The 18,262-nt window shown below is 42.1% G+C and overlaps 1 protein-coding gene across 3 annotated transcripts in view; it reads left to right on the top strand.

Moving 5' to 3' along the window:
* Nucleotides 1-18,262, top strand: part of GALC (galactosylceramidase) — a 61,480-nt gene that overhangs the window by 31,118 nt on the left and 12,100 nt on the right. For 2 of the 3 annotated variants that reach the window (XM_077819228.1, XM_077819230.1), the window contains exons 8-13: nucleotides 4,489-4,644; nucleotides 6,985-7,109; nucleotides 8,120-8,247; nucleotides 11,831-11,920; nucleotides 13,513-13,602; nucleotides 15,103-15,247. In XM_077819228.1, the coding sequence (XP_077675354.1) occupies nucleotides 4,489-4,644; nucleotides 6,985-7,109; nucleotides 8,120-8,247; nucleotides 11,831-11,920; nucleotides 13,513-13,602; nucleotides 15,103-15,247 (734 nt within the window). The remainder of the gene's footprint in view (nucleotides 1-4,488; nucleotides 4,645-6,984; nucleotides 7,110-8,119; nucleotides 8,248-11,830; nucleotides 11,921-13,512; nucleotides 13,603-15,102; nucleotides 15,248-18,262) is intronic. The other variant, XM_077819229.1, reaches the window with a different exon arrangement.

Below are 18,262 nucleotides of genomic sequence, written 5' to 3'. Positions count from 1 at the left end.
ACTGTCTTTTAATACAGTGTCTTTGGAAATAAAGGCATCAAATGTTTCCTAGTAGCTATGAATTTAAAATACATTATTGTGAAAGTGTCTGTGGGTGGATGTGGCAGCTTGAGGCTCATGATAACAAACCTATTCTTCTGAGGATATATAAGGTTGAATAAATACAGTACATCATTTCAGGAAAGTCTGCTTTCCTAGCACTTCTGTCTGGGTTGGGTTAAAGTGGATTAGATAATCAAGATGAGAAAGTTGAAGAGTGGTAAGAAACAAAGGCTATTATCCTAGTTAAAACTTAAACTTTCTTACAGGGATGATATTGCATAATTAAGACTTCAAGTTCTGTGCGAATAAGCCAATTTTGTAAAACTTCTTCAGAATAGAGTTTTTCAGACATTTTTTATGAATTTAAATATTCCCTAGCAGTGTTTTGCAGCCTGTATGCCACAATATTGTGCTAGTGCATGGAAGTCAAAAAGTGAAATAAGCTAGTCAATTTTCTGTCCAATAGTGAAGTAAGTGCAAAAGGCAAGGAGCATAAATAGTAAATCTGGAAAATCTATTTTAATTTTTGTTCACTGTAGATAACAGAAGGTGGAATTAACAGTAATGAGAAATTTGTTTCCTAAAAATGATTTTTTTACCTTTGTTGCTCTAACTAGGATTTAATTTAGTTCTCTCATGCAAAACTTCTACCACTCACAGAACTGTTTTTATATGGGAATGCTACTAGTCCATTGCCTACTATACAAACGTATATTTAATGTTAAAATGCTTGATAATATCTAGACATGTATTATTGTAGAATTTAGACACCTAGATCATGGATCCAGGACCCCATTGTGCTAGGCGCTTTGCAAACACAGAGCAAAAAGATTCTCAGTGTCTCTTGAAAAACACAGCACTCAAAGCATTGCTCCTTCTTGTCTGAAAGGTGTTTTTTTTCTTTTGTTTTTAAATGGAAGGGTGCAATGAAAATACTACTTAGCCAATGGCTGTGGAATGGAGAATGAATGTCAAAAGCAAGAGCAGTTTCCCTCCTTTATTAAAAACATGATGCTGTTAGTATCACTCTCTGTTACTTATGTATAGCCTTTTCAAAACTCATTACTTCTGCCAATACTTCATGCTAGCTTGTTAATTTCCCATCTTCCTACATCCTGTGTGCTGGCCTTGTCCTATCTCCTCCCTCCACATACTTTCCATTCCTTCTACAATGTGCCTGCTAACATAATATCTTCATACCATTCTTGCTATCTCTCCCCGTAGTGGAATTTTGCAGTGGCTTTTTCTCTTTGGCATTGAGCTAACATTTGAGCTTACATTCAGAGTTCTCCAGAACTCCACTCCTACCTACCTTTCACTACCTGCTCTCCATCCAGGCTTCTCTCTTGCCCTCCTTTGCCCACTCCTGATACTATACTTCCTCTTCTTCCAGATGTTTGGAACAGCTTCCCTGTTAAGGTGTCTCTAGTTCTTTGCTCCTGTAAAATAAGTCCTTAAATCTTACCTATTCTGTTGAAGCATCCCAGCTATATACGGATCACTCCTAACTTTAGCCTGTAAGGCTCAAATTCTCTGCTGCCACCCCGAGATGGGGAGAAGCAGAGAAGGGGGAGAGATATCAGGGAGCCAGTTATGACGTTCTAACACTTTAACCTAGTGGTCCCCAAACTGTGAGGTGTGGCACCCCGGGCGGGAGCGGGGACACAGCAGGGCCTGGGCCAGCCTACCCAAGGGTCAGGGAGGAAGCACCACTCAGCTCTGCTCAGCCCCTAGCTCTGCTCTGGCCCCGCTTCCGGCCCCAACCATGGCCTGGCCACGGCTTCCACTCCTGGCCCCTAGAATTGGCCCCCAGCTCCACCCCCGGCTTCACTTCTGGCCCTGGCTATGGCCCCAGCCTCGGCCCCCTTACCCGTCTGTGCTCCTCCCCTCTCCCCCCACAGGAGTTGTGGCCCCCCTTCTGGCCCTGGCTCGGGGTGTGTGTGCGCGGACACGGGTAAGGGGAGGTGTGACTGTGAAAAGTTTGGAGACCACTGCTTTAACTAGTTTTATACACTCTACAGCACCTAACCCCCCCCACACCCCGGTCCACTAGCTAGGGGTAGCTGCAGAGTAGTATGTTGTGGCCGTGCCCCCTGTGCTGGAGCATGCTCGGGGTGTTTGGAGGTGGGAAGAGATGAGGGGTGGCATAGGAACTAGCTGTTCTGGCTCTAAGGCTGTTGGGGAATCTGCAGAAGAGGGGAACAGCTTGCTCTGATGAGGAAGTTGGAAGATGTGAAGAATCTGACCTTTTTTCTCTCTGTGAAAGGAACTTGTTCTTTGGCACAGTGCACCTCTTGCTGTGTGCCATGTACCTTATTTGTCGGGTCAGTGTAGCTGAGGTGCTCGGGTGGAAAGGATAACTTAAAAGAAGATTGTAACCCAGTCTAGTGACCTCATAAATTTTAAAGTAGTTATGGATTCAGTAGACTGAAGGCATATTGAAGGGCTATAAGTTCTTCTTTAAAAACTGGTGCTTGGCAGTGTGAGGGAATCAGCTAAAAACTGTAGCTATAAAAAGTCAGACCATGGGGTAATGAGGCTTGAGCTGTGGCCTACTCTATGTGGAGTCTGTTAGATCTTAATAAAAGAAACCAAAGCACCTAGGGTACAGGCAGTGTCTGAGGAGCAGAGTTCGTGATCATTGCTCATTCACTGGCATCTGAGGGGGGAAAAAATGACTCACTTCTCACTCTCGGTGAGACTGTTCTGCTTAAGCACACGCTAATGGAACAAACTGGGATGTTGTGTCTAACAGGATGTGGGCTGCAAGTGGAGCAAAGCTGCTCATAAATACGTTCTGAAAATGGTCTTTCTGTCCTTTTTGAATGACCCAGTTTCAGTTTTCTTTTTTAACCTTAACCCTTTGGTCATCCCATCTTCTTGTCCATTTTCTTCCCTTACCTTTAGTGCTCTCCTCTTATTCCCATTATTTGGTTATTCCACTTTTCATATTCTACCTCTTATGTATATACAGGGACCTTGTTCTTTGTAGTTAAAATACAAGTCTGGGATTTGGTTTTATTACTGTGTACCTGTGTGATCTTGACATTCACTTTGCATCTTTTCCCTCTTCTGTGAAATGGGGATAGTATCTGCCAGGGGAGTTGAGTAATAATGTTTGTAAAGTGTTTTGAGAGCCTTCAGGGGAGAGGGGCATAGAAGTGCACATTTACTAACTCTGCTTTACATCTGTTTCCGCAAACTACATTTTTCATCTAATCCCTGAAGCATCAAAGTTAATATTTTAGTCACTTACATTTTTGCTTCCAAACCAAAAAGAGTTGAACGTGTATACAATAAGCCTAACAGCATAGGGATGAATATTCAACATATTTATGAGCACTGTATTATGCCTTTTATTAGATTAGTAAAGCTATACGTGAATGAGTACCATATTGGGAGATTGTCCATACTCTTAAAGGAAACAGATCACTTAGTTGAATTCTTTCTTCTTTGTTTTAGAAATATTATTCCCTTCCCTTGCCCACAAATTAGCAAGGTTCTCCTGCCTCTATATCAGACTAATATTAAGGACCCTTCTCAGACCTCTATCTATAGAGTTTATGGTTTTGTTTTCAGTGTGTAGTTGACGTCCTTCTTAGTTTCCCATCAGATAAGAGTAACCAAAAATGCCCCTTATTGATAGAAAGAAAGCCTTTGAAACTGTTAAGACGAAATTGCGTTAGTGAATCAGTCGTAACCAAACCAGTGTGAGCACAAAAGGTCGTCTTGGATGAGAACAAATATCTCCATTTGGAGTAGGAAAGATCTGTCAAAGAAATAAGCAGAGCTCCTGTCATATTCTGTACATAACCTCAGTTTATTGCAGCTGCTCCAAACTTTCAGTGCTTTTTCTCTTGGCTTTAACAACATACTTGCTGAAAGTTCAAAGATTTTATTTCTGAGGAAAGAGTATAAGAGTAGGCATAAATAGCATGGTTAAGTGATGGCTAAGGGGAGATCTCACTGTACGTATAGGGCTTTGAAGATACCCAGTGATGAGAATTATTATTAATCCATAAGTATGTGAAAGTCATAAAAACCCAGAAGAGGATTTATTTAGGGTGGTACAAGGTGGTATAATTAGCAGCAATGAGATAAAAGCGTGGGGGCACTAATGCCGACTATCAGGAAAAAATGTGCACACTAGGATAGGGAATAAAAAGCCGGATTTGCATTTGATATTTAAAACTAGACTTGCTAAAGCATCAGGCTATATTATAAGGAAAAATCCTGCATTGGCACAGATGGGGCTAAATTATTAAATATTGTAGCTCTCTTCTGGATTTAACTAGTATGATTCTCTGGTGTGAAATCCACATAGTGATTTATTTTTATTTTTTTGGCACCAGGCATTTTGTTTTTGCTTTGAGCTAATAACTGAATGTGTCCTTGAGTTCTGCTTTTCTTGTGTTAATTGCTGTCCTTTTTTGAAATACTATCCAGGGCTCATTACCCTGGAACAAAAACAGTGGATAATGCCTTAGCAACTCAGAAGAAACTATGGGCTTCAGAAGATTATAGCACTTTCAATGATGAAGTGGGTGCAGGCTGCTGGGCTCGGATCCTGAACCAGAACTATGTGAATGGAAATATGACCTCGTAAGTCTTACATGCAGTCAGTTATTTTCATAACTTCAGCATAGTGTCATAGTTACAAGGCTAGCTGTACTTCTCTGGTCTCTTTGAGTGAACCCCTCAGGTGTCAGGCTTTGTGCCTTTACTACTGTAGGCTGGAATTCCACAGTTTAACCACTTTTAGACCAGGCTGTGTGCCACAGTGTCCTGTGTTTCAACCATGATTACCCAGCAGGTCCAGCTGAGTTTGGACAGCTGTGGTTCTTTTCTTTGGGGGTCTGACAGTGGTATTCTAGTGACAAAACAGCCTCCTTAAGAGAAAAGTGTATGTTTTGGAGTAGGAAAACACATGAGAGAGAGAGGAAGATTTTATAGCAACAATCAACACACATCTGTCTGATCTAAAGGCTTACCATCCCCTGACTTGAGACACCCCAGTGTGTACCTGTATCTTCATCTGGTTCTGCTGAACAACTCCCCTTATATCCCTTCCTAACTCCTTTGAGACATTTTTCTGTTTTAAATCTGCCACAGTTCTTTTCTTTTGATTTTCTGGTTCCCAGGCCTTTTCCTGTCCTGGCTAGAGGTGGGTGTGAACTGTTTTTTGTGGGAATGTCTGTTCTGAAAAAGAACACCAAAAATGTTGAAAATTTCCCACAAAATGAACATTTTCCACAAAATGGGGTTGGGGGGGTAGGAAGGGAGAAGAGGTTAGATTGATCAAAAGGTTTTGTTCAGATTTCAACATTTTAAATTAAAAAATGTTTTCAATATTTATTTTATATTATAATGAGAAGGAATCTCAAAATGAAAAATCTGTTTGGTTCCAAAAATTTCAAAACATTCCATTTTGATGTCAAAATGCTTCATGGTTATTTTTCAAACGGAAATTGGTCAATCTACCTTATCCTTTGAAATGATTCGCTGTTGATGAATTGGTGTGTTCAGACAAGTAAAACAATCCACTGGAAGGTTCCCAACCAACTCTAATCATGGCATTGTCTCTAAAAAGCTCTCAAGTGTTTGTTGAGAAGTCTTACCTTGAGTCATTCTTCTTCCCTTTCTGCTTTTTTCCTTACAGTCCTCTATTAAACTAAACCAACATATTCATACAGTAAACATCCCAATAACCACATCAACACACAGTATTCATCAGGTATTACAAGCTGCTCCATATCTGGCATACCTTGAATAATGAAAATCACGTTGGCCTTTCTACGGAAAACAGGCTAGTATCTAATTATCTGCATGACATGGGGCTGAAATTTGCTGTAGTTCCTGTCAGCCAAGTTGGAGCTCTCGAAAATTTAAATAGAACAAGTTGGCTAGTGTACAAAGGAAAAACTTTTTCTTCTAAGCATCTTTTTTGTCGACTTTTTAGGACCCCCCTTTTAAAAATTCAGGTGCACAGTGGCACACACAGTTATAATGACCACTTGTGTGAATTAGGTACTGGCCCATACCAGGGGGTACTAAAAGAATAACTAGTGTTTGCGTGCAGCAGCGACTAGCTATGTATGCCATCACAGAATTTTCATGCACAAATGGTGGCCGTAATTTGATACATGCAAATGTGCCAATAGGAGGATAAGACCTAGGATCTTTTTATTAACAAGCTCTCTTGATTTTGGGTTTCTTCAATTTTTTTTTAAATTTTTTTTTGGTGTACTGAGAACGTTTCCTTGAGCGACTGAGGTTCCTTGAGAGGACAGTGTGGGGTAAAAGTTGTACTGCTGCGGTCTGTATTCGCAAAAAGAAAAGGAGGACTTGTGGCACCTTAGAGACTAATCAATTTATTTGAGCAGAAGGTTTCGTGAGCTACAGCTCACTTCATCGGATGCATAATCTGTTTTGTGTGGGTAAAAAGAGTTCAGTCCACAACTTGCTTCATTTAGCTCTTTTCACTAGCGCTTAAAACCATATTCTTCGTATATAAACCCCAAGAGCTTGACTTTTCCTTTTTCTAATTTCCCAAAGACCTGGTGTGATGAATTGAGCAAATATCCTAAATTGATAAACGGATGCTTTAATTAAGGGCTCCACTGCAGCTGAGGTTGGAATATGCAAATTCCAGATGCTAAGGATCTTGCAATACTTTGCTAGTCAAGTTAGTCTTGCTGGCCTTTCTAAACTTTCTTTAGGTGCACTAGTATAGAAACGCAGATACCTACAGAACGTGGTAGCTCTGCAGGTAATTCCCACCACTGCAAATGTGTAATATATCTGCCAAAGGAAGTAGCTCCATTGGAGTGTTTAGTTTATGCAGACACGTATGGGCGTTCAGTCTCAGCATGATCAGAAATATTTTGTTCAATTCTCTGCACTCAAAACTACTGTGACTTTAAAAACAAAACTATTTTCCAGTACTATAGCTTGGAATTTGGTGGCTAGTTATTATGAAGATTTGCCCTTTGGTCGGAATGGATTAATGACAGCGCAAGAGCCGTGGAGTGGCTATTATGCAGTGGAAGCTCCTATCTGGATCACAGGTAAATAAAAAGTTCAAACAGACCTACACAAGTATAGACAATACAATACTCTGGGTTTTTTATGCTAGATTAAAGAGCACAACGTCCTCTATTTTTGGTGTTTAATAATTTTCTTTTATGTTCACTTTTTATTGGATACAGTTTTTTTTATTGAACATATTTACTTTCTTAGCAATACGAAGACTTTCCCTCATTCATTTTAACTAGAATGAGGCAGGAAGAAATCCTGACAGGAAATGAGATCTGGTTCTCTGATTTGACTTGTGCCACACACATCAATGTAGTTCATGGCTCCCATTATTAAAGATCTCTCCGTTTTCATTGCAAACAACTGTTTTGGGGGTTTTTAACTCTGTGTTTCTAAAAAAAATTAAAAAGGGCTTTGAGCTAAAACCTCTGTAAAGGCTAGGACTCGGTCCCTGATTTTATTTTCTATTTTATCTCCAAAATATCTGGGTCCAAGAGCTTTCTGAGTTCTGAGAGGGAGGAAGAGAAAACAGAATTGGAGTACTCCGACGTTCTATTTGAGATGGCTGAGATTGTAAACCATCACTTTACTCTGTGTGTATATAGCATATAAAAAATTTTATGTATTCACAATTTAAATATGTATATATGGATCCAGTGGCCACCCTCTGGTCCACCCATAACCTTTTCTTGTCCCTGCAGAGCTGGTCACCAGATCAGGTGACCTGCCCCTTCCCCTATGTGGCAGGATGGTGTGAAGTTCCCCTGTATTGGATCTTCTGCTATTCATCTGCAGACAGAAAAATGTATCCTGTAGCAAGGGGTTCAGACATAAGAATCTGCTATCCCCACCTTATTGATTCTTTGGTCTCTTTTCAATTAACTAGCCAGAATTCGTGCCTTGTAATTTCTATGGAGATTTCTCTCAAAGTAAAGCGTATGGTTGTAAAACCAGTGGCATGGAAGCTACAAAATGGTAGCAGGATGAACTTCCTGGAATGAATGCTGACCTTTCTTTTTGGTTTCTTTTCACTATTGCACAGCACACACAACCCAGTTTACCTACCCTGGCTGGCACTACCTGCAGGTGGATGGACATTTAGAAGGCGGTGGCAGCTATGTAGCTCTGACTGATGGCCTAGGCAACCTTACTATCATCGTTGAAACTATGGTAATGTTCTCCAATACCCAACAAAGCAGTAGAGATTTAGGAGGATTTTTCTGAAAAAATTGTCTTGCAGAAACTCATTAGGTACATGTCACTTGCACCTTTGCAAGTGAGAGCAAATAGAGCTCTTTCTCTTGTCTTCCTGTGCTTGGATGGTACAGCTATTTAGATCTTGGAAATCATGGTGTGTCAGTCTTGTATCACAGGCTTAACTTGTGACACAGTGCAGTAGAAAACTGTTAGATGAATAAAGTATTTACTACAGTTTTAACCTTTAGAGGCACTTTATTCTTTTACTTCTTAAATCACATTAAGAAGTTGATGTGGTAAAAGCTGAAGTACTGAATGCTTTTTTTGCCTTGGTCTTCTCAGACAAGGTCAGCTCCCAGACTGCTGCACTGGGCAACACAGTATGGGGGAGGAGGTGAGCAGCCCTTAGTGGTGAAAGAACAGGTTAAGGACTATTTAGAAAAGCTGGATGTGCACAAGTCCATGGGTCCAGATCTAATGCATCCGAGGGTGCTGAGGGATTTGGCTGATGTGATTACAGAGCCATTAGCCATTATCTTTCAAAATTCATGGCAATCAGGGAAGGTCCTGGACGATTGGAAAAAGGCAAATATAGTGCCCATATTTAAAAAGAAGAAAGAGAACCTGAGGAACTACAGACCAGTCAGCCTCACTTCAGTCCCCAGCAAAATCATGGAGCAGGTCCTCAAGGAATCAATTCTGAAGCACTTAAAGGAGAGGAAAGTGATCAGGAACAGTCAGCAGGGATTCACCAAGGGCAAGTCATGCCTGACTAATCTAATTGCCTTCCATGATGAGATAACTGGCTCTGTGGATGAGGGGAAAGCAGTGGACGTGGTGTTCCTTGACTTTAGCAAAGTTTTTGACATGGTCTCCCACAGTATTCTTGCAGCAAGTTAAAGAAGTATGGGCTGGATGAATGGACTATAAGGTGGATAGAAAGTTGGCTAAATTGTCGGACTCAATGGGTAGTGATCAATGGCTCCATGTCTAGTTGGGAGCCGGTATCAAGTGGAGTGCCCCAAGGGTCGGTCCTGGGGCCTGTTTTGTTCAATATCTTCATAAATGATCTGGAGGATGGTGTGGATTGCACCCTCAGCAAGTTTGCAGATGACACTAAACTGGGAGGAGAGGTAGATACGCTGGAGGGTAGGGATAGGATACAGAGGGCCCTAGACAAATTAGAGGATTGGGCCAAAAGAAATCTGATGAGGTTCAACAAGGAAAAGTGCAGAGTCCTCCACTTCGGAGGGAAGAATCCTATGCACCGCTACAGACTAGGGACCGAATGGCTCGGCAGCAGTTCGGCAGAAAAGAACCTAGGGGTTACAGTGGACGAAAAGCGGGATATGAGTCAACAGTGTGCCCTCGTTGTCAAGAAGGCCAACGGCATATTGGGCTGTATTAGTTGGAGCATTGCCAGCAGATCGAGGGAAGTGATTATTCCCCTCTATTTGGCACTGGTGAGGCCACATCTGGAGTATTGCATCCAGTTTTGGTCCCCCCACAACAGAAAGGATGTGGACAAATTGGAGAGTCCAGCGGAGGGCAACGAAAATTATTAGGGAGCTGGAGCACATGACTTACGAGGAGAGGCTGAGGAACTTGGCTTATTTAGTCTGCAGAAGAGAAGAGGTGAGGGGGGGGATTTGATACCAGCCTACAACTACCTGAAGGGAGGTTCCGAAGAGGATGGAGCTAGGCTGTTCTCAGTGGTGTCAAATGACAGAACAAGAAGCAATGGTCTCAAATTGCAGTGGGGGAGGTCTAGGTTGGATATTAGGAAAAACTTTTTCACTAGGAGGGTGGTGAAGCACTGGAATGGGTTACCGAGGGAGGTGGTGGAATCTCCATCCTCAGAGGGTTTTTAAGGCCTGGCTTGACAAAGCCTTGATGATTTAGTTGGTGTTGGTCCTGCTCTGAGCAGGGGATTGGACTAGATGACCTCCCGAGGTCTCTTCGAACCCTTATATTCTAAGCTCAGTATGTAACGAGAGCTTTCCAGCCTCTTTGCTGTATAGATACAGTAGCATCTTTGGGCTTTGAAATATTTGTTTCTAATATTTACTCTCCATGTTCTATCATATTTTATAATGTGTGTGGGTTTTTTTTAAACAAGTACTGATGTCCACCAGCCTCTTTCGTAGTGGTTTTGAGGGTCAGCACAGTCTCTGGTGATGGGGTTTTGGAAAAGAGTCTTTATTCTTTCCTGCCCTTTGAAATTTGAGCTGTTGATTAGTTGTGGTTGGTCATGTGGAAGGCCCTTCATTTTCAGTTTACTGCCTTTTTTATACTGAAAAATTCCCAGGTTATTCAAAAGGTATTCTTTGTCTTTTAGTGATTTTTTTTTTCCCCCCCACCCCACCTGAATTTTGGATCATGAAGTACATGAAAATGCTGATTGTTTATCTAATACAATATATTGTATTTTCTTGAGTGCCTTATTAACATAAACACATCTATCTACGTTAATGTAGAAGATATATATATACATGTGCGTGCATGTGCATGCATATATGTAAGTAATGTACAGTTCATTAAATAAACCACATCATTAAACTACTTTTACTTTACTTTGTTGCTTTTCTGTCCTCCTGTCCCCCAATATTCACCCAGCAAACTGTGTGTAAAGTTAATTTTTGCACGAATTTTTCCCCTGTCTTTTTTTTTTAATTTTGTAATAAACACTGATAAATTCTTAGGAAGATTTACATAAATTAAAAACTGAGAATGAAGGGCCTTGGTCATGTGGTATTGTGAGTTCCTTGATTGAGTAGGCATAATATTTTAAAATCAGGCGAAGGGCTTTGAATACCCCAGGAAAAGGTAGAAAGTTTATAGTGAGAGGGAGCAACAGATGAAGCAGGACTAGGGGATTTTAGAATTTTTTTAAGCTTTTATTTTTTTCTTTCTGGGCCACGTGCAGGTCTTGCAAGAGGTATCTGAGCCAAGATTTTTAAATGTGATTTGGGATTTTTGGGTCCAGTTTGAGATACCTTAAAGGGGCCTGATTTCAGAGAGTTTTGAGCAAGCCCTCACCCCTGAAAATCACGCTTGTTTAAGGCATCTCAAATTGGATACTCAAAAAGCATCACTTTAGAAAATCTTGGCCATCATTCCTGCAGAAATCAAACTACAGTAAGATTTATCATCTGGATGCAGAGTTCATTTAACTTGTTCTCATCTTCACACAAATCAATTTTGTGTGCGTTTTAGTCCTAGTGGTGAACGGTGTGATCAGTTCTTTCTCCAGCTCCTTGATTGTCTTAGTTCCAGTAGTCTGGCAAGGAGTCCTGGGAATCCTGGCACATTGCTGATTTAAGTAGCATCCCAAATAAAAATATGAACTGTTGTTCTCTGACTCTAACTTCCATTATCCACAAAATAGCAATGAACTTGGAACTAAACCAATTTATCTGATCTCTTTTTTGTTACTGTTTTGTTAATGTTTATGGCTTTTGGCTCATACTTGGGGATTGTGACACCTATCAAAATTGGCCAAAGACCGATTTCAGTGATGTATGTTTCCCATCTGTTCCATTCATTTTCTTTTCAGACTTATTTGCACTCTCAGTGTATCAGGCCTCCACTGTTTCCCTTCATTGTGTCCCCTCAGAAAGCAACTTTCTACCTCAAAGGATCCTTTGTAAGTAAATATTTTTGTGTATGTATCATATCAATGTATTCAGAGACATCAGGCTGCTGCATATTGTTTAATACGTGTACAAAATAAGATGTCACTGCGTAATGAACTAGCTTTGTGCATGTGAATGATGTTGGCTTCTAAAATTGTAGCCACGTAGTAAGTCCCATATCAGTTACTGCTGTAAGCTGAAAGTGCTCCTTTAACTTATGTGGTGGAGGCCTATACTTTGGGGGCTAAAAGATGAGCACTGTCGTTCTCATTCTGTAGGGTATATAAGAGACTTACATAGTTATTGTATTCACAGAAGAACAATTTGTTACACTACGATCATCTTCACCAACCAACAACTGATTCCCCCAACGTCAAAAAGAGTTCAGTTACTGGATTTTCCTTAACGTTTTCCTGAAAATACTTTTGGTGGTGTGGAGAGGAACACGTTTTTCCTTATTTGACCTGGAAGTCCACTACTTTCTCCCTCCCTTGTGGGCATGTTTAACACTCACTCAATGTGGACAAATCCTCTTCCTGTGAAACACTGTTTGTTACCACCTCCTGTAGCTATTCTGCTGAAAAGGAGAGGCCTATGTTTCAGTTTAAACATGTCTGCTCCATGAAAAGATACTCTGGATATCTCTTGGTGGGTGGGTAGGAAGACGAGTGTGGCTCAGCTGGGAAAAACATGAGCCGTGCTCCAATAGCCACAGTAACTCGTCTGTGTTAAATGGCAGATTTGGGGAGTTACTTATCAGAAGGTGAAAGTGTTTGAACACACTTAGGTTTTAATTTCGAGTAAGATTGGTTCCTCTCCCTTCACAGCCGTACCGGCTGCTGTGTTACTGGGGCAAGTAGTGCCTCATTCACCACTGAAATAATGCAATAAAAGACTTACGAGCAGCCCTCAATCATTACGCTTGGAACACTGCCTCCCCTAGTGCCCCAAGTGGTACTGCTCTTATGCCATATGGCTTGCCATGCAAATTGTATAAGATATCCTGTAAGAATAGTGTGCACACCACGTCTCAAACTCTAGATTTTTCTCTTGCTAACTTCACTGGGACTAAATTCAAACTCTAGAATTGTGTTGAATGATTGTGTTTTTCAGTAACAGAACTATAGTTGCCCTCACATTCTTGTAGTGCTAGGATGCATCAGCTGCGTTATTCAGCGGTCCTAATTAGGCCCAGGCACTAGTGACCAAAACTTGTGATTGGTAAGTTAGCTCTATGAAATGAATGAGGTAATCTAAGCCCAGCTACTGGAGGTGGATGTCTGTATCAGAACCTTCATTACAGTTGGCACTAATTGGCCATCTTGTTGGCATTCTTGACAGAAGCCAAGAATTCAGTGGGCTCTTAACAGTGAATTCCCCTCTTCATAAAAGCTGTTCCTGTGTACTGGGGCAGAGACCCACAGATGTGAGGGAATTGTGAGCTGCCACTGCCCATGCTATACCTGTTCTGTGGATAAGCAAAGAATGGTTGTCTCTTGGGCTGTCCGCCCAACATGTTTCACTAAAACAGCCTTAAATGTCGTTAAATCCTCAGTATTTCCAAAGAAGAATCTTATGAAAGTTTTTGTATGTTTCTTCCTAGCATGAAGTGAAAACCTTGAAAATGTGGTATACTAAGCTTGGCTTCAAATCTGCAAATTCCACCTTATTCCATCCTCTTCCTCCTGTAAAGGTGGGTGTGTTACTTACTGATCACTGTTAATTTCCCCTCAAACCCTTGCCATTTTGTTATTCTGGGTGATTGACTGGGAGTGGAAGGAAAACCTGGCTTACAGATAAAAATGGTTTTGATACCTCTGGTTTGTTCAGTCTTCTGGCCCTTCTGTATTTTATGTACGAGGGATTTAATCCTATCCAGCTCAGTTGTGGAACGTTACATGTATAGGTGCAAGGTAAAAAAGTGGAATTACTTCAGCTTTACCCCAGTGTGAGAAGAGAATTTGGCTCTTTGGGCTTGACACCACATAATGTAGGTGTACAGTATTCCTTGTGTAATCATAAAGTGCTGAGCAGGATGGGGAGTACAAGGGACATTGATATTCTTGTTAGTGAGAACCCTGCTGCATGGCTGCCACATCACTCTTTCATGGTAGCTGGAGTGAATCTTGAGAGAGAAGAATGTAGCTAAGTGATTCATTAGCATAATGATATACTCAAAATAAACTCTGTTCTTTCCCTTGGTCTTGCCCCTTTCTTACCTTGTACAATTGAGCACTGGAGTAGACGCACAGTAGACCTGACCCTTTACTGCTCAGTGCAGCACTTAAACTTGCTTACACACACCCACGTTTCCTTGACACTTGCATTTGTGCTAGACTGCACCAATCTTGCATTCTGTTGCACAGGGTCAAGGCCTTATATTTCTCTGGCCGGGACCCCCCACATCCCATCTTCACAGCCTCAACCAAAAAATGTCCTCTTTGGGATCTGCTGCTTCTCTGTGATGTTGTTCTCTCCACACATTTAGAAGTAATGTGTGGGAAGAGGGACCCCTGTTGCCAGTGAATCTGTTATATCCCAAGTAATGGGAACATGGGAATACAGAGAAGCTTCTGCAGATTGAGTGCTGATTGCCTCAATAAATACTACTTCTTAAAAAAGCGGTTCTTAATATTACGTGACCTTGCTTAAATTCTGTTGTAAATGAGTGTTTCCAGATGGATCCCTGTACTGCCAACTGCTGCCTCCCCTCTTCACAGTAGCTCCCTGGTGTTTTTCAGGCTCAGAATGGACATTTAGGGCTGTGCCTCATTAGCTCGTTTATAGATAGTTTGCAGTGTTACAATTAACTGGAGGATGGAGTGAAGTACAGAGTTTAGGGGTAAGATCAGCATACCTATAGAGAAATTAGACCAACTGATGCAAGATCACTGAATCATAGAATATCAGGGTTGGAAGGGACCTCAGGAGGTCATCTAGTCCCACCCCCTGCTCAAAGCAAGGCCACTCCCCAATTTTTGCCCCAGATCCCTAAATGGCCCCCTCAAGGATTGAACTCGCAACCCTGGGCTTAGCAGGCCAATGTTCAAACCACTGAGCTATCCCTCCCCCCCATGATGGTTTGTGTTAACTCGGACAGTTAAAGGAAATGCTGCAGAACTTTGGCACATGCTGACATGATCGCTTTAGCTGCCTCTTGCATTTCTTTAGCTTGTGCTTTCTTTCATTACAGGTACTTGAAGGGATGTTCAGCTTAAATCTGGATGTGGATGAAGTCTACACGTTAACTACCCTCATGACAGGCTGGAAAGGCACTTACCCAGATCCTCCCCAGTCCAAGCCTTTTCCTTCAAATTACAAGGATGATTTCAACATTCGTAAGTCAACTCTTAATTTCTTAAGGTCTGTGCTGCCTGTGAAAGCAGAAGGGCTATGGTGCTTAGAGGAATAATCTGCATTAATACAGCCTAGTCTACACTAAAATGTTAGGTCGACCCAGTTACATTGGTCAGGGGTGTGAAAAATCCACACTGCTGAGTGACATAGTTAAGCTGACCTAACTTCTGGTGTAGACGGCATTCTTCCTCCGACCTGGCTACTGCCTCTTGGGGGAGGTGGATTACCTACGCCGATGGGAGAACCCCTCCGATCAGCGTAGGTAGTGTCTACACAGAAGGGCTACAGCAGTTGTCCACGCTTGAAATGCTACAGCAGCACAAGTCCTACAGCTGGTCTGCGAGAGAGTGAAATACATCACACATAGTATAGCCTTCTGGCTGCTACTGACTGCCGTGGAGTATAAATACTGAATACTTCAAGTGCTGGTTCCTGTGTGTATTCCACTATGGGTGTGCATGCGCCTGAGACTAGGTTTCTAGCAAGTGGTGTGTGCTGGTCTGCATCTGCGCAGTTCCCCTTGTGCTCCATACCAAAGAGTTAGCAGTCCCGCCCGATGCCTCTCCAGTTCCTTCTTACGACCACATGGCCTGAGTCAGAATCCTGCAGCATCTGGAACTGAACCTCTTTGACATTCTTTCCTGTAAATATTTTTTTTATATTTTTAGTTATTGTTAATAGTTTTCATAGTTTGATAAGTAGTTAATTAGAATACCTATTCTGGGAAATCCTCCGATTCCTTGGCGTGGGACTTGGATTATGCCCAGGCTCTCAGGCTTTAAGGATTGTATCTCTTGCTCCCCCCTGCGTCCCCTGCTCTTTTTTGGTCAGCAATGACCACCAGAGTTGCCTCTGCTGCCTTAGAGAAGCTCCTGTCTCCACTAAGTGTGGTATAAGCCACTCCTTTCCTGGCAGAACAGGAGGACTTTGGCTTGGGAAGCACCTGCCCGAACATGTTATGAGGCTTCAGTTGGATCCAGGCCAGTGAGACCCCTCCTCCTGTACATGTACCGGAGACCTTGAGAAGTGTGTTTTCTAGCTCAATGTCTGATTCAGGAGCAGTAACAGCTTGAGTGAAGGACCCTTGATAAGAAACACTTTCATAAACATCAGAGTGGATTCCTTCCTAGATCTAAGAGAAGGGATCCCTCCCTGATTGTGTCCAGGTTGGATGAGTTTTTTTTCACCCAGGACACAAGAACTTTAGATCCTCTTAAGCCTCATGACCATGATCAAAAGGCACTTGAGAGCAAGTAGTCTTCAGCACTGCTCCCCCATCATCTATATTGACCTCTGTACCACTAACGCAAAGCCCCAAGAGCCAAAATATTGTGAACCTTTGGTCCTGGCGATAACCATACTGTCAGAAGTTCCAACACCAGCGGCACTGTCACAGCCTTGGAAGGAACCAAGGATTATGAAGACCTCTATTATGCAGACTCCGGTGGTGCGGGGTGACAAGACTTGGCCATCTAAGGCTCCAACATCTAACCCCACGTCATATTGTATCTTTGTCCTCCTGGGTTCGCGGTCCCCTCTGTTGTTGGGACTGACCCTCTCCAGCAAGATTCTAATGCGGGGAGAATCTCCTCTCCCATTCCATTCACTAGCCACAGTTTCCTGACACTGGTACCACCAATGGAACCAGACCCAACCTTATCTTCCAGAGAGTCTAACGTTCCAGTGGAACCATCTTCCTCTCCAATGAGGGAATTCAGTCTGGACAGAGGATTGAGAGCCTCCTACTTCCAGTCTCATCTGGCTAAGTGGGGACACCCCCTTGGACCAATGGTACTCAGTGTCTTGGTAACCATCACAAACTACTTTCAGTCCCTCATATTGACCTTATTGGGGGACCATGGGACCCATATACACAAGACTGAGTCTGTGTGAGCCAGTAGGGAAATCATACCGCCCCTTCCCTCAGGGGATCAGTCGGAGCCTTCTGAACCTATGGAAGAGGAGGAAGATGAACCAGATCCACTGTTACCACCAGTGCCAACACATTTCTTCCTTGCTCGATGAGGCGATTGCTTCAGCCTTGCCTTATCCTCCAGATGACCATAAATACTTCTAAAAGCTACTTCAGAGAGTAGCAGAATAGCTTCAGATCCCATTAGAGGAGGTCCAGGACTCGCAATACAAGCTCTTGGACATTCTACAGTCCATGGGGCCTAGCCTAATAGCACTCCCAGTCAATGAGGCCATATTGGAACCAGCAAGAACTGTATGGTACATGTTAGCCATGCCCCTACCTCTAAGAAGGCAGAAAAGTAGTGCTTTGTCCCAGGTAAGGAAGCAGATTTCTTTTTCTCCCACCTTGCCCTATACAATAGATGCTGAACAAACTGGAGTGTCTAAACGGAAGGCATGGTATGATGATCATACTCGGAAGCACCTCCCTGTCATGAATTTGCTGGTAATTTTGTCTCTTACTACACAATTTGTGGGTCAAGACAAAGAATTTGGTACTTGTGGTAAATACTGTAAAAATATGTAACATGCATGATTTTAGGGAGAAACTTTGGTACAGGCTAGGAGTGGTAACAAGGAAGTCCCATAAGAATACTACTTCTCAACTAGTACCTGTAAACAAGCTTAGAGCTTTGCACAGCAGAGAAAGCATAACCAATCTAGACTACAGTGTGGAAGGGAAAACTGAGGCACACTGCCTCATGGCATTGGTGGCTAAATGCCCAGACACCTACACTCTAGAAGATATTAATATCTACATTGTGTTAACAATGCTGTACTTTAAAAGGCTTTCAGGCAACTTGAAAAAAGGAACCCAGAACTTTGTAAAACATCTGTGGGTGACACTACAATTTTTGGTAACACTTAAGAAATTAGATAACCAAGAACTAAAAAGAATCTTAAGCACTCTTCCTTTGCATTTGTCAGTGACTGACCTTTTGGCAGTGATCTAAGGGGAGAGGTGTGATGTTACACTCCATATTCTTTATAGAAATATTATGATATGAATATGGCATAACTAA

Source organism: Eretmochelys imbricata, chromosome 6 (assembly GCF_965152235.1).
Source record: "Eretmochelys imbricata isolate rEreImb1 chromosome 6, rEreImb1.hap1, whole genome shotgun sequence".
In the NCBI taxonomy this organism is placed as follows: Eukaryota; Metazoa; Chordata; order Testudines; family Cheloniidae; genus Eretmochelys; species Eretmochelys imbricata.
This window is presented reverse-complemented; position numbering and strand designations above follow the sequence as displayed.